This window comes from Oreochromis niloticus, linkage group LG5, assembly GCF_001858045.2.
Source record: "Oreochromis niloticus isolate F11D_XX linkage group LG5, O_niloticus_UMD_NMBU, whole genome shotgun sequence".
In the NCBI taxonomy this organism is placed as follows: domain Eukaryota; kingdom Metazoa; phylum Chordata; class Actinopteri; order Cichliformes; family Cichlidae; genus Oreochromis; species Oreochromis niloticus.
The window spans coordinates 10,930,607-10,955,518 of record NC_031970.2 but is presented as its reverse complement, the minus strand read 5'-3'; the positions used below and the strand labels follow the sequence as shown (position 1 = coordinate 10,955,518).

General features: G+C 37.4%; 1 protein-coding gene across 4 annotated transcripts; it reads left to right on the top strand.

Moving 5' to 3' along the window:
* The first annotated feature begins 946 nt into the window (after positions 1-946).
* On the top strand, positions 947-22,499 carry lactbl1b (lactamase, beta-like 1b). Of its 4 annotated transcripts, none has more exons than XM_013272848.2 (9): positions 947-1,109; positions 4,762-4,840; positions 6,355-6,430; positions 9,574-9,748; positions 10,865-10,971; positions 11,618-11,775; positions 17,524-17,771; positions 20,334-20,439; positions 21,229-22,499. In XM_013272848.2, exons 3-9 carry the CDS (start codon positions 6,371-6,373, stop codon positions 22,205-22,207), a joined length of 1,833 nt encoding a protein of 610 aa, XP_013128302.1. In that variant the 5' UTR covers positions 947-1,109; positions 4,762-4,840; positions 6,355-6,370; the 3' UTR covers positions 22,208-22,499. The 4 variants fall into 4 exon arrangements, with proteins under 4 accessions (XP_013128302.1, XP_013128304.1, XP_013128305.1 ...); XM_013272851.2 differs by having other exon boundaries at positions 948-1,109; positions 6,355-9,354; XM_025906982.1 differs by lacking the exon at positions 947-1,109 and adding an exon at positions 3,908-3,931.
* The last annotated feature ends 2,413 nt before the right edge of the window (positions 22,500-24,912 follow it).

Here is a 24,912-nt window from a genome sequence, read left to right as displayed (position 1 = left end):
TGTCACCAGTGTTCTTGCACATAAACAAAGAGACAGCGAGCGCAGCCATGTACACTATAGAGAGCAATCTACATATTTATCCCTCACAATTCTTGCAGCAACTGCCCAAAGAGCATTTCCCTATTTTTAAAATGTATAAATCCATGCATGCTCCTGCTTGTAGGCATGAAAGGATTTACAGAACTACAACATGCCCACTTTTTACATTCTGGTTGTCACTGACAACAGGCAAGACTGAGCGCTTATCTGTGTTCATCTAATGTTTGCATTAAAGTGTAGCTGACCCACAAGATGTTTTCCATGTTTCTGTTTAACACGAAATGAGAACATTGCAGAGAATTAGGTCAGATGTCTTCTATAAATCCAAATCAGATCCACAGTCAGGGGAACGAGTTTGGGTGCCTTTAGATTCTTTTTTTTTTTTTTTTAACAGATTCTTTTGTAACTTTTCAAAAAAAAAACAACCCAGTTGTAAATCAGTGAAGCAAAGGAATATGCGTGTTAAATATGCCAGAAAGTTAAAAAAAGATCTGAACAATTTGCAGCTCTCGCCTGTTAGGTAAGACTGCATGATTGAGCCACCAAAGACTTTTTTTTTTAGCATCTAATGAATCTTTTGAAGTTCTTTCATGTCCTGGTGGATGCACAAACAATCTCAAGATCCATAACCTCATTAATGGGCTGTAATATTTTCCTGTCACTAAAACTATGTCGAGTCAAGCAAATAGCTCCAGTTGGCTTTTTTATTTTGTTGAGTAAGCTTTTACTCCAAAAACCAAGTGCCATGTGAATGCAAATACAAATGAAAATGCAAATGCAAAAAAAAAGAAGCAGAAAAAAAAGAAACACACACACACACACATAAAGCACATGCTGCACACACTGAGAGGGCACCTATTTTTGAGCTATGGCAGATGTGGCCATTGGCTGTGATGGTTAATCCAGAATACTGGGTTTGATACAAGGAGATTTAGCCATAACCATGATACGAACATCTGTCAGGCTCCCCTTTCGAGCTCTCTAACCCAGGCAGTACAAAAGCGGAATATTTTTTCTCTTACCATTTTGATGAAGAAGAGGAAAAGCAGTTAATAGTTTCAGAACCTGAGGTAAGTGCACAAGGAATTAATCAATGTAGGATGTTCCATGGCCTAGAAAAAGAGGTGCCTGATTCACTACAGCTTATGTAATATGTTTTCCACAATTTGGATTCTACATGCTTTGTATTTGTGATACATTCAAATTGACAAATGCTCCGTATGTCTTCAACAAATATTATTCAGGCGACAGTAAATACAACTGCAGTTTATTAATACATATACTGATAAAAGCAGGTATGACAATGCAGTTACGAGTATACTGGACAAGGTGGAGACATTTAGAAACCTATTTTGCCTGGTTAGAAGTTCAAAGACAGTATATATGTATATATATATATGTGTGTGTAGTTAAAATAACATTGAATTAATAGTTTATTTAATAGAATGGATAGAAATGTTACTGTTATTATCACTGCATTACTCAGTAGGTGAACCAGTGCTAACTGTTTCAAAGATAATGTAAAATTGTATTCTGATTTGTTTTTTGTTTAGTTTTTTTTTTTAATGAAAAGAGGTTATATGGGGTTGTGTTTTAATTAGTCAACTTGGCTTGAAGGTTATACTTTATAAGTTGACTCAAGCGTTGTTTTGCTCCCATCATGGATGCATTTGATTTCAATATGACATTCATGCTATCAGCTTTTACAATTAGCTGAAGATAATAAATGCATATATCATCTGAAATTTGCAACTGCACACTTAAATGCAGATAGTTTGAAGTGTTCAGAAGTGGTTTATTATAATTGAAGTGTTGCAGTGTCAGTATAATGTAGATGGCACTCTTAACTTTATAAAGTTTAATAAACCTCTGCATTCGATACTCAAATTATCTGAAAGTGTGATCAAGTTCTGTCATTTGACATTTGAATTTTCTTTTATACTTTGCAAAAGCACTTTTAATTCAGGATCATACCCTCACTGCCTGCAGCTTGCAAAGAGCGTAAAATAACTGCACACGCAGCCCACATTCACAGCATGACATGCTGCCTTGTATAAAAATGAGGGGGAAAAAATGTGAGCATGCCAATGGACATGACGATTTTAGATTGACTGATGAAATGAAATTTTAATGATCCTTGAAAGAAATTGGGTCATTGCAGCAGCATGCAGCACAGAAGGAAAACAGAACAGATGTTCAAGGCAAAGTAAGTGAGGCAATTAACGATGACATTATTATAGCATTAAAGAAAATGATTCTCAAGATGCAATGTGTCCTAGAAAAATCAATATGATGTATTAATCATCGAAACATTGCTGGCAAAAGGTTCCATTAAATAAGGGAATAACTGTATTAATTACTTGTAAAATACCATGTTCAACCACACATAAGCGATAGGCTAATTATTTTTTAAGGTCACACTCTTGGTGGGCCAGTCATATTTGAAGATAAATTAATAAATAGAAAATGTCAGATTACATTTGATAGTATGTTCTCATGACATTAAATACACTGTAGTCACCTAAAGCTACTTTTTGTTATCATGGGTAAATTGGGTCTGCAGCAGATGAATCATCTATCCTCAGCAACATTTGTCAAAAAACACCCCAAAAGAGCCCAAAACGATAAGGGTTTCATAACATTTATAAACAGAGATGGGCAGTAATGTGTTAAAAGTAACGTGTTACAGTAATCCGATTACTTTTTCAAGTAATGAGTAAAGGATTAACATTGCAAAAAAGTAATTAGATTACTGTTCCTTTCCCGTAAGCACGCTGAGTTACTACACCGTGATTTTGCTTGCTTGATGCAATGTGGATGAAGTTAAGAGACTTTTTAATTTGATTCAATTTTATATGATGGACTATGCAGAAAAAGTAGAATCTTACCTATTCAGGTTGTGTATCATGTTTTTAAAAAGCAACTAAATAATAGAGTAACTAATTACTTTTGAAACTAAGTAATCAATAAAGTAACGGGATTAATTTCTATGAGAGGTAATCAGTAAGTAGTAACTAATTACTATTTTCAAGTAACTTGTCCAACACTGTTTATAACATAGTGAAGAAATACTACATTTACAGGCTAGTCGATGTCTCCCATTCAAACTACAGGTAACTGTAATCTGCTAAAGCAATCACAAGGGGGTTTCTGGTGCAGCACACAGAAACTTTTAAGTAAAGAAACTTTTAAGATTATATATGTTCTACCATATTAACATCAATGTGACCTCTAGATTATTTTCAGAAACTGTACAATCACACCTTTTTGTCTTAGATATGTTTAATTAAATGTAGACTGTCCAGGTTTCAACTGTCTAGTTAACGAGTAGGTGAAGTTGAAGAATTTGGAGGTAGTCCTCCTCCTTCATTATTCTAATCACTTTGTGCAATCAGTAATATTAATGAACTCAACTGCTAAGAAGACTGATGAAATATCCAGTCAGAATTATGCCAGAAGCTTGTTAATGGCTACCAAAAGCACCTGGCCAAGGTGCAACTTGCTAAGAAACATTTAACCAAATACAAGCGGGAGGTAATATATGCTTCTGAACTTGTATGTATACTTTTGGCCCTATGTGGATTAGAGAAAATTGAAATTAAATCCAGTTATTGTTTTGTTTTTTTTTCAGTGCAGCAATATGTGAATTATAACACATTATCATAGCGTATGCATAAATAACACTGCTACAGTGTCCATGCGGTGCAGATGTTCCAACGTTTGTATGCAGCAGAGATAATTGCACATACAGTAATTATCTTGCAATAATTATGTTACATTAAAGCAGTGTCTGTAATTCATCAGCACCTGTCTGCCTTTATTTTCTCATAAATCCATGTAGCAAACCCTACAAAGTCATTGTGGAGAAGACGACAGTCCATACACAGCAATGGTAAATCCACAGACTGTGTAAATATATACCATGCTACATATCAGCATGTTAGCATTACCAAAGCACAGCAGCACTTCGACACAGCTTTGCACTTCTGAAACAAGCTATGTCTCATTAGGAATTTTGAGGATAGACATCATATATACATATATATATATATATATATATATATATATATATGTATATATATATATATTTTTGTTTTTAATTGCATCAGGAGAAGCATTTTGTTTTTCAACAACCGAACCATCAATTCTGATATCAGACTAATGACACTGCTGAAACGATGCACCCTCATCAACACATATAGCTGCTCTGTAAGCAGTGAGTAATTTCAGCTTATTACCACTGGTACACCGAGCAAGTACTCAACTGCCAGGTCATGTTTTAGCCCTGCACTGAATATCTGATTGAGTTTTAATTGGTTTGGAGACCAACAGATGAAGGGCAAACTACAATCTTTTTTTGTGTGCTTCTTTGCAACAGGATTAAAGGTAAACATGCATAATCCAGTGTAATTCTCTGGACTGACTGACTGACCTTACAGTCACATTCAAAATCAGTAAATCATTTTTGCCAGAAAACAACATCCATTCAATAAATATTCAGTAATCCAAGTTGAGGACTGAGATGCAGAAGTCCTCCCCCTCACGTGTCACCCTAGTTTCTTAATCAGCAGATGCTTGAATTTTATTTTAGCACTAAAGTCAGGGCTCAACAAGAAACAACAATGTTATTGTATATCCTGCCTTGTTATGATCAACTCTCGTGTTTTCTGGTATTGATGTGTTTTTTTCTTTTTTGTTTCTTCTTTTTGCTTTTGAACAAAGGCAGAAAATCCTTGACTGACCTGAAGACATTTAGTCGAGTGGCAAGCGTGTAACATAAAGAAAAACACAGCAATCTCCAGTAAGCACTATCTCAATACATGTATGTGTATATATGTAGCTATGACATTTTTTTTAAATCAACAGATTCTGTTTAAAAAGAAAGAAAAAAAACATAGTTTTGCTTTTGTAAATGAAATAGTTTCTGTTTTTAAAGGGAAGCTGGGAAAATCCTTCAGACATACAAAATTAAATTTTAAAGCCAATACATTACAGTCATTGAGCTGAACACAGTTAGTTTTGTGTTGTAGTCAATGATTTAGGCCCTTATAAAAGTTGTACAATAAAGACTTAGTATATGCTTACTGAAATTGGATGTGATAAGTCACCCAAAGCACTTCAGAGTAATCAGCCTCGCTCCTTTCTCTCAGCAGCAACATACACTGAACCTTTAGATAACATGCTCCCCTCTTGAGAGTGGGGAAGAGCAGTTTGAACTTTACTCCATGCTTGGATTGGATGCAGTACCCTGCACTGACATTTACCTTTACTTGTAAGCCAGCAGCAATTTGTACTATCAAAGGTGGATTCAAAGGTGCACCTTTTGCTGCTGTTTTCTTGATCCAAGTAGCTGTCTGCATTGTGTGGGGAAAATTATAAACAACATTTAAATTCAATATTTTGACGGTATAAATTCAGAAATTGGGCTGGATTGTATTAGTGAGTGTGCATTCAGTCAGTTAGACACACACTCCTTAATCCCAGGGTCTCAATCCTTGTAACCTTATGCCTCCCTGATGTCAGAACTCGGAGTTTGCCTGTTATTTTTTCTCATAACTGCAAACACAGGACATGGTCATTGTGGCCGACAAGTAGAAACAAGTAGACTTTAAACTTCTGTCTCAATTCTGAATCCAGCCAATCCCAGTTCTCTTAAACCAGACACACTCTGAACAGGTTATTACAGGACCACTCTCAAGTCACTTTATTTTATATATAGCACAACCAGGTGCAATATATGACTTCATTCGATGAGAGTCTGATCTTGTCTCACCCCTCTCTGTGATGACAGATCACCTCACCTTTTAGTGTTGACATTTGTGAGATATACACTAAATATATATCATGGATATAACACTTGGTAACACTTGGAATAAAGTAGGTCATTCCAGGTCATCAGTGATTAACACTTCCTTTTTTGACTCTTGTCTATTTCATAAATTTGTATTCCCTTTGACTGATGCTTTGTTCATTGGTAAATTCATCGGCTTTTTGAGCTTTTGCAGCAAAAGGTCATCTGATTCTCAAATGTTTATTTATGATGTTGCAGGTCTTAGTTTCCTTCTCCACCTCTGAGCTTTTGTAATAAATTTACTGTCTTGCTGTTATTGGTGAAGTTGTTTTTTTTTTAAAAAAATTTGTGGCTCATCCATAGCACAAAGGCTATTGATAGCCTTAATGTTGCGTCACTTCCCCTTCCTCACCTATACTGAAAACTACAAAAATATTTCACCTTACAGTAATACAGCAAAGAACGCAGGCTTTGTGCAGAAGCACTAATTGATTTTTTTCTGCTTGTTTTTCTTCATATAACAGCTGGTGCAGTGAAACCATGGGCAAGTCGGGGAGTAAAGTTCTCATAGAAACCTCTGTGGATGGGGTTCAAGCACAGGTAAAAGCAGCCACCTTGAACACAACACACAACCTTCACACACAAACACATCCAGAACCTAACTGGCAAACACACATTTAATATCTGTGTGCTAAGTAAAAACCCATTACCCTACTGTGAGTGTTAGTCCTCTGGTGGTTAGAAAAATATGTGTTTCCTGGTAAAATGGGCCAGCTGCTGTACTCTCTGGCTATGACAGGTTATGCAACCAGATCAGACACAGCTTCCTTTCACACTTCAATTTTTTTCACATCCCTCCATCATACCTATAATCATCAAAATACATTACTGTGCTTTGGAAAATCCATTTTAGCCATTAATAACAGGACTAAAGAGATGGTCTGAGTGATGGATAGAAAAACAGTTGTTTTCTCTTCAAAAAATGAAAAAAACTTTATATCTTTATGTAAACTTCTCACAAGAACCGACGTAGCTAGATCAAATTTCCAGTGTGATCTTTGTACTGTAACTTGTTAAGTAAATTAAGAACATTTTACAGATAAATCTTCACATTTTTTCTTGCATTTTTTTTAAACACAGCAAATCTCTCCAAATGCCGTGGGAGATGTTTTAATTAACGGCCATAAATAAAGAAAAAAAATCTTTTTGCATCATCATCACTTTAGGTCATTTTTTTAAAGCAAGTGAAGCCACATATGATGAAATCTAAAAGAAGAAGAGAACAAATTTAACAAAACAGTAACAGCTAATTTCACACAGATTGAATTTCTTATCACTATAATTTACTCTGTTTAGAAACAACTATTAGTATGAAAAACGGACCATTTACAAACTGGATTCTAAGTAACTGAGTGTTTACTAAATTTGATGAGGCCTCAGAGTTAGTATTTATTTAATTATTTATACTAAAAATAGATGCACTTGTGTAATGGCTTTGTGAATAAATGGCTCTCTGCTGTTGTTGTTGGACCTTGCTGAAGCGTTTTCTAGTCAGACAGTTCCTGCTTTTTTAACTCTGCCAGAGACTTTACTTTGAATCAAAGGCCTCTGTTACTTTTCCAACTCAGAAGTCTTTGTGCTTTGTGAGAATTCAAAAGTGAGACCTCTGAATTAAAAGCATTTCCTTTTCTACACCCCTTCAATGACTGTTATTTCACATTAGGGTAAATTGTGCTTTTTCTTTGCTGTTCCTTTCATTGCCCTGTCTAATGGATCTGGATAGTGTTACGCTTCCTGGAGCAGGATGCACAGAATTAAATTAATATTTCAAAATGTTTATAATGTTTTCCTGCTGCACGCAGAAATGTGCTTTGTTCACTTAAAGCTCGGCTTTACCATCATATTAAATGCGAGTTCACCCTGAACAAGGACATGTACCAGCAGGAGTTTGTGACATTACAACTTGTTTGCATCCAATGATGGTCCAGTGCAATAAGGAGGAAAACTTAGACAGTTCAGTGAAATAGGACACACATTGTAATCAGTAGGGAAACATTTGAAACAAATAATATTTTTATATTAATTTTTAAAATAATTTAATTAGGTAGAATGAGAAGATAGATAATCACAAAAGTGCTAAATTATTTATAGAGCTTACAACATGTTTAAAGGGTACCTTAATATATTGGATCTTGAATAAAATAGGCATGTGGAATTTTTGGGGAATCTCAGCATCATTTGAAATAGTTACAGAAGTTAGAGACAGCTGTTGTTTAAAGCCACATAAAGAGGAGGCCACATTCAAGATTCACTGTATAAACTTATATAAACAAAATAAAAATCACTGAAACTATGAGAGCCTGGCCTTGAAAAGATAGGAGTCTAAGCTGACCATACAATGGCCCTAAAACCCAAAGTTTCCAATCTTCAACTAATTAAAAAGTGCATAAACTATCAAATAGTACTGCAAAAAAGAAAAAGACCTAAATCTCAAAAAGCCACAAAAAAAAAAAAAAAATCAAACTATTGGAAAAGAGACTCCTTTTCTCCAGACTCACTTAAATTGGTTCAGATGTATCCTTGTAGTCTTTGCTTCAGTGTTTCATGCTCATATTTTAAAAGAGGCTTTTGAATTTCTAGCACCTAAACTTTGAAACAGGCGTCCTCAGTTTGTCAGATCAAATGAATCTGTGGTTTGTTTTAAAGGCTGCTGCCCATTGTCTGTAGCCTTTTGTTCTCCTAGTATGTGCGTAAAGGAGTGTGTTTGCATGAAAGACTGTGTTCGCATATTTAAATATGTGCACTAATTTTTAACGTGTAATGTTGTTGTTTTTTTATCCAAACTGTGAAGCACTTTAAAACTGTGTGTTTTAAAATGTTATATACATCATCATTATTATTATTATTATTATTATTATTATTATTATCCCACTGCGTAATATCGTTGGTCATCTACTGTACTTTCCCCTCAGTGCCCCAAATTTTCTTTCATTCCTTAACCTAGCTGACCCAAATTTCCTGCACCAAGTGAGTGTACTTTTCAGCTTATGCTGTGGCTAAAAGGCATACCCTAACACCCAATCTCTACTTGTTCTTGCTGACTGGGTGCCATCATTGTAAGCTCTCGTGACTCAGTGGTGGGCTCCACAAGACGAAGCTAGACTGAAGTGCATTGCTTCACTGGGATTAGGGATTAAGATTTCCCTCGCTGCTTTGGTTGAGTAAATCTGGGGATTATGATGTCGACAGCCTGTGGCTGCAGGAGAGGAAATTGAATTGTGACGGACGGAACACCGATGGCCCAGAATTACAGCGCAGTGAGTGAGAAGTCAGAGATGGGAGTCCATGTCTGTGCCTTTCTCCTGCTCAGGAAAACCTCCGCTGGACACCATTTACTGCCTTAGGGGTGTAGGGATTGCTTACATAGCAGAATCAATCTGAGTAGATGTTTAGGATGTTGATTGTGTGCTAAGAAGATTTCTGTATCACTGGTAATCCTGCTCTGACCTGTGAAGCATCAGGTGGTGAGTACTGTGAACTGCAACAGGAAACACTTACATATTAACCAAAGGATTTCTGACTTGTTGTATAACTGAAGTCAGTGTTAAAGAGAATATCATGTCTCTATGTGTGAGAATCCAAAAACATGAGAAGCTGTGTAAATCTGACCGTGTAAGATAACAAACTGACACATTCAGTGCCAACTTACTGTGTTCATGTGTGCCTGTCTGTCTGTGCATAAGCCAACCCCTGCTGTTGCTCCTCCTGCTGCTGCTGCTGTTAAATTCGAAGGACAAACTAAAACCAGCAGGATGAAGGTGAAATGGACCCAGCTGGGTTTGGTGTTCTTCCTCATATTGTCACTGGTGATGACAGGATGCTTCTTCTGGCAATATCAGATGCCAAAAGTCCAGCCAGGTGAGAGCACGTGATTGGTGTCAGGTGAATAAAAACCTCAAACAAAGCACATTTATATTGATTAACATTATATTAATTATAACACAGATGCAAATAAAAAAAAAAGTCACAATTTAGGGATTTTATACAGGCTTTTTAAAAAAAAAAATAGTTATTTAGGTCAGGCTAAATATTGCAATTAGCCTCCAGACTGTGAGCTGTGGATTATTTGAGATTTCAGGCACTCTCTTGAGACTTGAAATAAAATAAACTGTCTTTCATGATATGATTTTTCACACAAATTGCACAAAAGTATTATACTTCTGAAATGTGTTTGATGTGATTTGAGTCACTCAAGTCTTGCTTATTGACCGGTTTGCCTTAAAACTGTCTAAAAAGCAGTTGGAGAAGCTATTTTTTTATCTTCACTGTGCTTTCTTTCTGGACAAATGATTAATATGCACTTGGTTACAGCCAAATTAATCATTTGACAAGCAGGTCCTCAATGTGCTATCCAGTTACAGCCAGTTCCTTATGTACATCCACTAAATGCCTCTTTCTTATCTGATGTGAATGCAAAAATGAGACACTCAAGATATACAGATCTCTTAATTATGAGATAAAACAATCTCATAATTGTATGATCTTTATCTTGTAATTATGAGATGTACCAGTAGCTTTCTTAGTGGGAGCATCTGTAGCGTCATTGCAAGTTCAAAATCTCAGAAAGTGGCTTCAGGTAAGGTAAGCTAAGAACTTTAATGCGCTAAAGCAAACCCAGCACACAAGATATGTAATGTGATTCTACATGAATAAATAGGATATTAATGGGAAAGGTCTTTTGAAAGAAATCAGCTCTTTAGAATTAAAAGGGAAATAATAAATCCATTGAAATATTGCGTTAATGCATGATGCGGTCACATGCTTTTTGATGAAAGAGTTATGTATCGCACATTTTGTGAGATTGGATCCTATAAGAACAGTGAGATTCATTATAAAAAGGAGGGAATTATTGAACCTACTACAGACTACATTATACTTGCCTTGACTGACAGTATCAAGTGGTGATTCCAGTAGTCTACCCTCTCCCTCTGCTCTTTATTTCTCTTTTCCCCTTGTCTTGTCTATACCACCCAGATGAAGGAATGGGTCGCAGTGCCAAATCAGAGATGATGTGTCCCCGTTTCCCCGAGCCTCTACCTCTGGAGCATCCTATCCCCAGTCTAAAAGAAGCACTGGAAAAGGTGAGACGAGTTTGCCATGCACAGTCCACAGACTTAAATCTGCAGGCGCTTTTCCAGCATGTCCATTCAAGTCGGAGTAAATTTACAGGCTGGCCGGTAATCCTTAACACCAAATGTCGGTTCAGTTGACAGAGGGAGATTAAAGACATAGTGGATGAAAAATCTGAGAGTCTGAGCAAAAGGTTGTGTTACTGTAGCCAGGAGGTTGCACTGTAGCACCCACTAGAGAATTTGGGAATGCAATGTAGTGGATGCACATAACTGCAGTAACCACAGAAATAAACTGAAATGAGCATAAAGTCTGGTAAATCTAAGGCAGAGCAGATGATTGCCATCTACACTTTAGTTTGTATTTTCCATCATTTGAGAAAAGCTTCTTTTACTGTAATCTCAGCAGCCACCAAAGCCAAATAGAAAATGGATAAAAGACGTGAACATTTGATCTGCTTACCCTGAAAATGTTCTCGTGCTAACATTGCCCCCCTCTCACCTGTACATACTAATGTAGTGTAGTAAGCAAATTCAGTCATTTCTCCTAATTAATATAGCTAGCTAGCTAGCTAGATAGCTCTAACATGAAGCAAAGAATAAGAATTTCATTAACTGGAAATATTTTGGAACTGACTACTCACTGTGTCTCACCCAGGTGGACGTTTTGCTTCGGCAGACCATCAACCCTATCAGCCTTCCTGCCTTGTCGGCCATCGTAATCCTAAATGACACTGTTTTGTGGACAGGTAACTTTGGGAAGCGGAATGCCAACGACCCTCACTCAGGACCAACAAACGAGTACACAATGTACAGGTGAGTGCCTTAAAGCTCATTCATAGGTCTTATCAATGATCCTATCCATAAAAGTCTAAACTTCATTAAACTGCTTGATTAAAGAAGAAAATATTGAAAATATAAGAAAATATTCATAACAGCTTATGAATAGAAAAGTCTTCCCTGGTCCACAAAAATAATGACATGACGATAATGAGGTGTACATTACCTGTTCAATTATATATTCTTGGAGCAGCAGCTGCAGGTTCTATATAGAAATCCTCTTAAAACCAAAACTAAATTAAGCTGTTTTCACACAGGCACTGCAGCCCTGACCTTTTCTAGGACTTACCCAGTAGAGGTGCAAATGTCAGATCAGGCATTAGCCACTCTTTACCCTAACCAGCTCCCCTATACAAAGTCCATGTCAAATGTGTGAATACAGCAACCGATATAGCAGTCCAGTCACTGTTGGAGAGTGTGCATCATGTGTTTTGCCTGCTGCACACAATATATAAGCATTATTTCCAGTCCCACATGAATCATCAAAAAGTGTCTGAAGGTCAAGTGTGAAAGCATCTTTAAATACATTTTTCATAGATTTTTCATATATTCTCCTGCAAAGAATAATGTAAATCATTTAATATCATTATAGTTTGTTTATTTAGCTCTAAACTAGTCATACTTACATACAATGAGCCCAAGTCTCACATTTATAATTCAGAAGGCATGACCTCTGTCTGATCTACTGCCAAACAGCTGATGCCATCTTTTGTTACTAAAAGTGTTAAGTGCTACTGCTTCCACTATTAATGTCACAGTCTGCAGCTCTGCTGGCAAAAGGCCCGCTGCTCATGTTTCCGCAGACCTGCCTTGCAGCTGTTTGCCAGATGTCCTCGGGCTTTCCCTCCTGTTCTCTTAACCTGACTACATCACTCTTCAAAACACTAGTTCCCCGTTGTCAGTGGCACCAAGATCCCCCCCCCACAACCACATCGTTCTTTTGTGCTCGTTAACCCTTTTAGGAGTTTGCTCGATTGGTTTCTCGCAGACTGTTAGCTCCATTTGCTGATTGCTGAATGCCTCTTTATTGGAACTGGCTGCTGCCTGTAAATGTCTGATTTAGTTTACCTGTTGTGGATGCCTTTTATGGTGCTGACCCTTGATCGCATAACCATCGTGTAAGCCTTTGCACCCACTGCTGCTACCTGGGTAACAGGTGGAGAGCTAGATCATGTTACCAAACAATTCAGCCAGCACACATCTGGATAGTATCAGTGTCATGACAGTCCACACTGGATCAAGAGGTTCAGTGAAATGAGATCAAAATTTATAACTTCTAACAATGTTCAAAGTCAAAAAATGCAGCATATCAGATTTTCATGATTTTCTTTCTTTCTTTTGTGTTTTTAATCAAATAATTTTCTATTTCAGTGGAAACATCTCCTCTTGTTATCCATGCAAACACAAGCAGTTTGTGAAATACTCAAGGGATCATGCAATACACATGCAATTCATTCATTTCTGTTTCTAGACCATTACTTTGTGTTGTGGGGCATTAATCGTACTTATTTATTTATTTATTTTACTTCAACATTTTTCATCAGACCTGTTTAATATCTATGCCAGTGCTGAGGGTGAGAAGTTAAAGTTTTACAACACTGAACTTTTAATCTCAACATTTTGACTATTATGCGTACACCACTGGGCACTTTTAGAATACTTAATTCAGCTGTACTTAGTGGGAAAGCAGCTAATCAGATGAGATGATTAGTTAACTTCCATCCACCCATTTTCTTAACCACTTATGCAATTCAGGATTATGAGGGGAGGATGGGGCGTATCCCCAACTGTCATAGGCGCAGACACAGGGTGAATCCTGGACAGGCTGTCAGTCTATCACAGCACTAACACACAGAGGCACCAATTAATTTGATAAGCATGTCTTTGGACTATGATGCTGGAGTACCCTGAGAGAACCCACAAAGGGAGAACCTTCAAAATTGGCATTAACAGCTAAGGATGATGGGAAGATGTCACTTCCAAAGCTATCACAATTTATCCTCTTGGGATTTCATCCAAAGGTGGTCACAATATGTCAGGTTTAACTAAAGTAATTGACCATTATCCAGAATGCCAGTGTGTCTAAAAATGAGACTCTAACACTTACCTCAAAAAGAAATAGTCGAACCATGAAAAAGATTTTAGAAATGTTACCTCACTTATTGCTTTAAAGAGGTATAAAGTTGGAGGATTTGTGAAAGACAGATGAGTTGAAATCAAAGCCTCCAAATCCGACTTTAAGTTGCTAAGCTGGCGTCCTTCGTTTTAACTATAGAAATGTCAAAGGTCTTTCATCAGACCCTCTTTGCCTAATGCATGCTGTAATCTGAAACGCCAGTGTTCAAGTTTGTAAAGCAGTCTTTCTCTTAAAAGCATTCATTTTTCAAACCCAGTGCTAGAAAAATCATTACATGATAAAAGGTTATTGTCTCACACTTAAGAAGTTTTCTCTTTGTTTACATAACAAAGCCCAATTTTTAGTTATCACTCTGTTAGAAAAATACTAAGAGCTAGTCGAATAACACCTTTTTTCTAAACAGTAAATAACAAAAGTGAACTCAACATCTGAAATAACTCCTAAATGTCAAACAATCTAAGAAATTATGTCATCTCTCAAGTTTACAAGTACAGTTTATTTTCTAATGAATTACCAAAAATGTATTTAAAATCAGTGTACGCCCATGCTTTCCACTGAGCCAAATTGCTCTTCAGTTTTGTGCTGATGGAATTCTTCTATCCACAGTTTCGAAAAATTATTCCACATTGAAGCGAAATACCAAAAGATGTGAAAAAACTCTAATTGCAAGATGTCACAAAGTTGAGTGTACAAAAAGATCAGTGATCAAGTAGAAATTAGTGAAAACACAGATGCAGCGGTAATCAGGTGGTACAGAATAAGCCACAGTGCGACTAATCAAAGCTGCAGACGCCGTCTTCCTAAAATGACACCACAGACAGTGCAATCTGTAGCTCGACAGGAAGTGCTTTAGATTTGGCACAGCAGTCACCAGTGGAAATCAGAGTTTCTGTGACAGCTCAGATAGTGTGAATAAAATTGCGTAACTTCGACCTGCATGTAATAAATCTCGGTTGGTCTTTTGCACACAACTTCATGCGTTTTCTAAAGAAGTTTGATAAGTTGATCATATTTAATTTAATAAAATAAAAATTATTTTTTTAACAAAAAAAATAATTTGTTTGTTTGTTTGTTTTTATGGGTGACACCAAGAAAAAATGGGGCTCACACTGTGAACTACCTCGGTGCATGCGTAGCCCGGACAGTGTAGTATGGAGGTAGGAGTGTGATCATATAGAGCAATGCAAAAGTTACCGAGGAAAAGACGTATATAGATTGCATCGCCTGTGGATGCTGTCATGGTCTGCAGAAGCAGACCATGTGGAGTGCGTGAGGAGGACCCAGGAGCAGACGCAGACAAGGAGACAAACTCAGTTCCAACAAAAGGCGAGCCTTTATTTCGGGCTGATATACGTGGAACAAAAAAGAAAGTGAAAACAAACTAGAGCCCAAAAAGACTGAGGAACTCTGACTTCACAAAAAAAAATATGAATCAACTACGGTACTAAGACTACTATGAACTAACTAGGAAGCTATGACGACTGTGACTACTATGACTATGAACTATGACATTAACTGTGATGTTTGAACTATGACTTGACATGGGGAAAATAGCACAGACGATCCGACGAAGACTGAACGGAAACACACAGACTAAATACACACAAGGGAAGTGGAAACACATGAGGACACAGCTGACACAATAAATCATAATGACACCACAGGGAAAGTGTAAACTAAGCACATAGAACATGGAAACGAGACTTTCAAAATAAACAGGAAACATGACGGGACACAGACAAGACACATGCTTGACAACATGAACCACGCAGACAGCTTAAGACATGAACCAACAAGAAAGGCCTAACCACAGGGGGCGAGCACACAAATGGCTCTAACAAGCAAAGAACTAAAACTGAGCAATTTAGGAGCTAATATCTAAATTAACTTAACATAAACAATGAATAGCAAAATACAAGGAAAGTCAGATCCTGATTAATAATAGCAACAACCAAACATATCTTCAATAACATAGGTCAACTCCTAAAATAAGTAATTACTTTCTGTGTACTCCAGAGAGATAACAAAAGGTAAGTCCGAAAGAATGCTTCAAATTCCTTTGAATGAATCCTTAAAAAGAATGCCAAGAATTTCAAAAAGGTTCCAAGGACTCTACATAAGAGGTCAGCCTGAGGTCAACCTCAATTACAACATGTTTACGTATCAGTGATTTGTGCACCTTTGGCAGCATCTGCCTGAAGACTCTGATTTCCCCAAAAAAACAAAAAACAAAAAAGAAATAAAAAAAAAAATGAAGGGACTGATTTCCTTTTCCTTTGAGGCCCTGGTTTCTCCATTTCTGTTTTGCACTTGATGTATTTTGGCATTTTATCTTTGTTTTGTTTTTGTTTGTTTTTTTTGTTTTGTTTTTAGGTATGAATTTCAAGAAAATAAGCCCCAAAGAAGGAGAATTTAATTTAAAAAAAAAAAACAACCTGTTTTGGCTTTAACACACTTTGAAGTATAGTTTGTTTAATTAACGGTTAGATTTTCTTAAACTATTAACTATTTAAACTAACTATTTTGTTATATCATTATCAGTATGACCAAAGTCATTAAAACATCCCAGTCAGAATATACCTTAAATTGCAAATTCATTTCAGGAATTTATTAAATAAAATCCCAAACCCACATATCAGTGTAAATGAATTCAAAATTCAAACTTCTGTGCACACAGCTTCGACTGATCAGTCGGTTTTTGTAAGGATAGCTCAACATTCTGAAAAATATGTTTATTTACTTTCCATGCTCTTGTTTAAAGCCTTATCCACACAAGGAGTGATTTGCTCATGGCACATCACTTTGTGGTTGATGGTTGGTTGCTTGCAGAAATTCCAGTCTCCGATTGCCTAGATAACTCTCTGGTGTGTTTACCCTACCCTACCCTGTCAATAAAGTGTATCCTGCACTCTCATTAGTATTTGCTTTAGTTATTCGCCTCAAAGCTTAGAAAAGTTTAACTCGGGTCTGCCCACTCGGTCTCTTGTGGCGGTTTCCTATGTAAACAGGCCTTTAAAAGTTGGTTGTCAAGCAGTCAGCAGCAAGTTCAGGAAATTTCTAACCCCAACCAAGAAAAATGACAGTACATAAATGCCAATAGTACTTTTCCAGAGTAAACAAAAACAGTAACATTGTTTCTACACAGGCAATTTCAGCAAAAAAGAACAAAAAATAATAAGCTAAATCCACACCTGAATAGCTGCTTTAATAGTAACAATCCATATGAATTTCACTCAGTAATAAACTGAATTTGATAACTGGGATTGGCACCAGCTCCTCCTTCTTAACCCTGAATTGAATAAGCAGAAGAAAATGGATGGATGATACTGCAGCAAATGCAGAATATAGCAGTTATTGCATGTTCATCCTGGGGGGAAAAAATTACTGAATATAAGCCAATATAAGCCATAGTTTTTTAAATAGCTGACAGAGGGTAAAGCACATTTTTATGTGGTGAAAAGAAAAAGGAAACCAAGGAGGAATACAAAAAATGTGCATCAGTGTGCGATTAAAAAAACTTTTCAACCTTAGCTATATTGTTCTACAACGAAATTGTATATTCTATTGCTTTGTTATCTCTCTATTAGAATTGCAAGCTTATCAAAACTTTTTCCGACGCTGATGCTGTACAAGCTGTGGGAGGACGGGAAGATTGGCTCCCTAGATGACCCTCTGGAGAAATATGTGGAGAACTTCACCATCAAAAACCCTCTGGGGAAGATGCGAGACTCCGAGTTGAAATATGTGACAGATGGCCTTATATTTCTCGACAGTGGAGAAGTTCAGATCCGCTCATCTTCAGTCACTCTACGGAGGATGGCTAGCCAGCTCTCAGGTACATATGTATACTATATCCCTATGACCTTAAAATAACACTGAATTCTTGCCTTTTCTTGTCAAAAGAAAACAAAATGCTTCAGCAAAGCAGCAGTTGACTTTTGGGTTTGCATGAAACAACTTATTTTCAGCAAATAAACAGAAATTTATAAATCACAAAGTTATCTTTATGTATAATTCACGTGTTGAATATCTGATTGAACTTTAAATAATTTCAACCAGCTACACCAATCAGGCAGAACATTATGGCCACCTGCCTATTGTGATACCAAAACAGCCCTGACCTGCCGCGGCATGGACTCTTCTAGACCCCTGAAGATGTGTTGTGATATTTGGCACCAAAATATTAGCAACAGATCATTGAAGGTGCTGCAAGTTCTGAGTGGGACCTCCGTGGGCTGGCCTTGTTTGTCCAGCACATCTTACAGATGCTCCATTGGACTGACACCTGGGGAATTTGGAGACCAAGTCAACACCTCAAACTCATTGTTGTGCTTCTCAAACCTTTCCTAAACCATTTTTGCTTCATGGCAGGGGCACATTATCCTGCTGAAAGCAGCCACAGCTAAATAGCACACCTTTCTATCAGAACTAGCATGAACTTTTCAGCAATTTAAGCTAAAGTAGCTCGTCTGTTGTATCAGGCGACAGGGGACAGCCTTTACTCCCCATGTGCATTAATGGACCTTGGCCCCTCATGAACCTGTCGCTGGTTCACCACTGTTCCTTCCTTGGATCAATTTTGATAGATGCTGACCACTGCAGACTGGGAACACCCACAAGAGGTGCAGTTTTGGAGATGCTCTGAACCAGCCATCACAATTTCACTCACGATCCTTTCACTTACACATTTTTGCTGCTTCTAACACATCAACTCTTAGGACAAAATGTTCATTTACTCCCTAATATATTCCACCCACTAACAGGTGATGAAGAGATAATTAGTGTTATTCATTTCGCCTGTCAGTGGTCATAATGTTATGCCTGATTGGTGTATACATGACTGTATGGTTTTCCATTTTAAAACACCAAGGCCTAATAAGCAGGCTTATTTTGCCAGTGGTCCAGCTAGCAGAAATATTGTCTCACCCTCTCCTTTGAGGGAATGTTTATCAAAGGTCTGCTATTCTTTTTCTATCACTCTTCCTCCTCTTCCAGTTTCCAGTTATTGTTCCAATATCACTCAAGCTACTAATACCTACAAACACTCTTCCAGTGTTGTTCGTGCAATCGAGCTTTTATTATCCCGGGAGATTTGGTGGCAGACAAAATTGCACAGTGAAAGTGAGGCCTCTCAGGAACCATTCTAAATACAGAAAGTGTCACTATTCAACAGCCTATCAAAAATGTCAGAAAAACAGACAAAATGAGACCAACTTTGAGAGTAAGTGCCTCAAGAAACAAGTTTTTGAATGAAAACCTTGTGAGATTATTTCCTTTCAGAGGAAGAAAGAATTCCAAGAACCATTAGGTTGCAGTTAACATCAAAAGCTAAAGCAAAGAAAATTAGCTGTTGCCACTTTAAGCTTGATTTTATAATCAAATTGGAACAATAGACGGGAACAAAGGGACAGAAGGGGTTTCTAGGAAAGCTCTTGCTACATGCTTGATTCCTGCGACAATATTTATTTATTTAGCAACAATATTTCTGGAGACTAATGATGCTTTATGGATCCATTTTGAGCTGAAGCAAATGATTCATGAACTGATGAGCCAAATGGCAGTAAAGCTACTATTACTGTGTCACGATGAAGAATTTGGTGCTTTCCACAGCACAATAAATTCAGTTCGTCTGGATTTTGAATTGTGGTTCAGTCCACTCAGTAATATGAAGGTGTCTTTAGAAAGTTGCCATTTTTTATAGAAAGTTGCCAATTTTCTGACATATTCTGACAAACAATTAATGAATGAAAGACAAAAACAATGTTACAGCTGTAGCTGGTTTGACCTCTCTTTTTTGTCATTTAAAGCCATTTAAAATCGCTTCCTACTGTTCTTCTAATTTTATCTTAAACATCTATGATCTTTTCACTTTCATTGATATGCATAAGTAAAGCAGACATTCAAAAGCGCTTGCACTACTTGCAGTAAAAAATATCCAACCCTCAGGTGCTGTTTAGATTTGTAACATCTATTCAGATAAGACTTCAGATAAGAGTTGCAATGAACATGCCTAAACAGGAAACTGTTTATCTGAAGAAACTTTCACTAAATAACACTTCTGTCTGTGTGAAGAATTAAAATATGACACACACATCTATTGCAAGGAAGGATAATAGGTCTTTAAAAATCCAACCATGTCTCACAATTTGTCATCAAGCCAGAGTGGCTGAACATAATAATCCTTTATAGAAAACTGGTCAAATTTGTCACGTACAAAGAAAGTGCTGTTATAAGGTAAATGAAATAACTATTAGGGTGAAAAAGAAAGTGAAGATACGTGTTTGAGAAGGTTAAAGTATACTAATACAATTCAACCTTTGGTTTTTTTTATTTACAAATTTTACTTTTTCTTTTCTTTTTTTTAAATTTAACACTGTTTTGCTGTTGTTTAATCCAGGCCTGCCCAGGAGGCTCCGAGCTACAAATTTGCTTTGGAAAGGAAAAACTCAATCTGCAATCAATCTTCTACAAGATGATGTCCTCGTCGCGGATCCAGGCACCAAGTATGATTTCTTTTATTGCGCTGACATCAGTGTTTTCATGGGTAAATTCTGACCAAGCAAATGAGTGTTCCTGCAGTGTACAAATATTATTCTGTTACTTATTTCTTACATTAGAACTACATTCTGCTTCGTAATGACAACTGTAATTACAATAATCCCTCTTGATGCTACTTAGATTTTACCTGGGGAGGATCTATAATTAAATGTCAAGTTTAATTGGCTCAGGTCTTTCCACATACTATACCTGTCTCTACATGTTACGCTGATTAGTAAAATATTTGACCTTTGAGTAAACAAGTGTTTTGAAGTGATATTTTAATATCTCCAGCACCACATTGTGTTTTTATTAAACCTGCAGGGACCTGAGCTCAGCTAAGAAATAGTCCATCAAATATGATTTGGAAGCAACGTGTCATTTTTATACTTTAATATTTAATAGAGGCTGATCAGTTGTTGTGCACTTTTTTCATTATGTATAGCCAGTTTTACAAATGCACTGCAGGCCCGAATCCTCCAAAAGGTGTATGTGAGTAAATCGGTCTTTAACCTGCTAGCTCCATATTACAAAGTCTCTGTGATGTTGCACTGCACCCCCAAGGGAGCAGTCTATATTGCTTTCCATTCTCTGCTAGTGAATGGGATTTTTATGTGCTAGACTTCCTGCATTTTCTGTCCAAAGAGCTCGCTCACTTAAATTACATGGAATATTTCAAGTATGGTGATATTTAAACGTGAAATATCATATATTCTTTTTCATTCTCCCAATGCTTTTTATATTTGTTCTTGCAGATGTCACTACAGTAACCTTGCCTTCTCACTACTCGCCCATGTGATGGCAGAGCGAGTGGCCGGAGTTGACTACCAGCGATGGATCACAGAGAACATCCTGGACCGGCTGGGGATGGAAGACACCAGCTTTGACCTCACCCCAGGGATGCAGAGCCAATTGGCTGTTGGAGTGTACTCAAATGGAAAACCAGCCCCACTCTATGACCTCGGCTGGTACCGGCCTTCTGGTCAGATGTTCTCGACAGCTGCAGATTTGGCCAAGCTCGCCATGATGCTACTGGGTGCGTATCATCGCAAGCTGCTGGAACCAGACTCTTTGAAGATCATGCTGACCCCACTCTTTAGGTGTGATAAGGATTATTTTGCTAACCGTACTGGAACACCATGGGAGGTGAATGAGCTCATGGGCTATGAATTGTTACGTAAAGATGGGGATTTGGATGGCTACTCTGCCACTTTTTCCCTGGTTCCCAGACTGAAGCTTGGCCTAGTGGTGCTAATGGCAGGCAGCCGATCTCAGAAACAGGATGTGGTCACAAAGGCCTACAACCACATTGTCCCAGCCATAGAGAGAGCCTTCAGAGAGGCCAAAAAGGTCCTTATTGCTCCTCCAAACCCTGATCATTACATTGGATTTTTCACTTACAGCAACATCACTTTCTATGAGATCAAAGTAGGGCCAGACGGAGTCCTGATCATGCAGCAGTTTGGTCCTCAGATTGAAGAGCTCATACCAGAGAAGTACAGGACAATAAAACTTAACTACCTGGTTGAGCGTGTGTTTAAAGTGGTGTTTGAAAAAGAGTACCCTTGTGTTTTGCGAGTCGGCACCGCTTCAGTGTCCCTGGAAGCCCAAGATGGCCAATTATTTAACTTCTACGTGTTTAATAAGCAGGGTTTATCTCCAGGTTTTGATGCGCCAGGGCTGAACACATATAACGTGGTCAGAATAGCCCGTAGGCCGTCCTTCTCCAGCTGAATTGCAACCGTGTTTTGGCCTAAAGACAAACGTTGTGTCCTTGGGATGTGTAAGGGGATGTAAATAGACATTATAAAATATCAAAAGACTGAAGTGAGATGTTGCGATTATTCTAGAAGTCAAAGACATGATTGTGCTCTTGATATACAGTGAGCACGGATAAGCATGGCATCATGTTCAGCCAGCTGTACAATGTCCTTCACAGAAAATGTATTAAATTCACTTCTGAACGATGTATATGAGTATCCTTCTCACACTGGCCCTTCATTACACTTGAGAACTGAACAATTCACACTGTGGTGAGAGTGCTTGTGTTTTTTCCTGTGCTTCATTTAAATTTCACATCGTAGTGATCTTTCTTTTCTTGAGTTTCCATCAGACAGAACTGGAGAACAGCTCTTATTTTGGCCATTTACATGAATATTTACATTCATTCTATATTCAACTCTTAAACTGTGATTGAAGTTGCATGAAATGTGTCACTCATACATATTCGTCTTTCTCTGGAAAACAATGTGTTTGTGTTACTTTACTCATGGCAGGTAGAAGTAGGACATTTAAATGGCGAACTGGAATGTCACCTATTAAATAGGTATATTGCCACAGATTTGAAACTGGTTTAAAAGCAACAAACGAGCACCGACATGTCACTGAGGTACAAATTGTTTTTGCTCCACAATAAGAGGCGATTAAGGACAGGAACACTTCTGGGTGCCTGTGTGACTCTTTTCTGTATAATCCCTGAAAATGGACTCATTCATACCGACCTCTAACACCAATATGAATATGAATATGAATATGAATATGAATACTCCACTGCGAATGCTGCAAGAAGATAACACATTCAAGACAACAAAAGTAACGTATAATGCAAAGGCCGATATTTTGTTTTGTATTAGATCGCATGTCTGAGAATTTTATGGAAATGAAATCTGTATTGAAAATGTTGTTTAGTGTTCAAGCATCCAGTCCAATGAGTGAAAGTGAGTGAATGTGAATGCAAATCTCCCTACTGTATCCATTTCATCCTGCTGTGGCTTGCAGAACTGCCATTCTGCTATTCAATTCAATGTTGTCACAGCTGACAGATTAAAGCTTATTCTGATCAATAGTGGAAAGCAAAAAATATAATTTGACTCATGCGGTGTAGTGGAAAATTAAAAAAAACACAAAAAACAAACAACACGTATTATACCGTGCATCAATTCTCAAACCATTGCCAATATGCTAAAAATTCCCAACCATGATAACAACTGTCAGTATATTTAGAGGTGTGTGTGTGTGTGTGCGTGTATGCAGTGCCCCTGCTTCAACAGTAATCGTTCATAACAAAAAAAGAGTACAAAACCACCTGCTGGAAAGCCAACAGCGATGCCAATGGGCCTAAAAGAGGTAACTGGAACAAGGATATTTAAATAATAAGCAAAAAGGTAAGAATAACATATTCTATTGCTAAGTGAGGTGGGTATACAGCCTGTAATATGTGGTGGGATTGGTGAAGACTACCACATATTACAGGCCAGCAACACAAGGGCAGTAGGACAACTTGCTAGTGACTCTAAAGACCCAATACATTCAACCAATCAATCTGTCCTAGCTTATTATTTTGGTTCAAACCACACTAGGTCTATAAACCCTTGTGGAAAAAGAAATTCCATAATGCAATCACGGTGATGAATAAACTCTTCAGTTTGATGGTTCAGTAATCAAAATAACAGCACTCTAATAATGTGTTGCCAGCATTTACATAGTTCAAACATGTGACAGCTATGTATAGACTGCTTAATATTTATTTTGCTTTTGAATTAGCCATTGCACAATAGCCATAATCAGTTTTCATTTTTGCAATCACAGTGAACAACAGCTTACCGGCTGGCCATGCAACAAGAGAAACCCCCCCCCCCCCCCCCCCCCAAAATAAACATTAGCAACAGCTCACAATAAATTATCACATTCTTTGTCCCACTGAAACACAGAGACATATACTACCTCTTTTTGCAAATTAGCATCACGTTAATTTTCAGGTACAACATATCAATTACAACATGTAATCATTTTCCTCAGATCGATCTGATTTTCCACTTTCTGACATAAGGCATACAGCAGTTAAAAAATAAGACAGCAGGTAAAATGTGCAGGCACTGTTGTCAAATATGATTCAAAGCTTCAAACAAAGGATAAATAATCATTTTACATCCAAGCTTTTTAGTGACATGTAATAAGTTTAAGAAAATAGCAAAACATTTTGGAAATTATGCTTATCCGCATCTTTCGTTAGGGTTATACGAGAATATCCATAATACTGCTGCTAAATATGATACTGGAGCTACAGGAAAGCTAAGCAACTAAAGACTGTAAGTATAGGGGGACGGTTAGCTTGGCTCTCAAAGATTAAAAAACAAATATATGCCCTTTACCCTTACAATGTATTTTTAAGGGTATCTTGATGATAAAAAAAAGGGTTTTCTCTCACATTCAACCTCTTATCCTGTCAGCTATTTTTTGCTGTCTCTTTTATTATCACATCATTTTCAAAATCATCTCCTAAAAAAACTGCCATTGTCCAGTGAAATCTGTGCTCTCCAAGCCAATCAGCCAGTAGTTCCTATTCTCTATCCTCACTGTCACTATGGCCTTTAGGCATTGCTTCTCCCTATCTCAATCTCAGACCGGTTCTTCAGTGAATCTCATCTTTATGGTGTTCA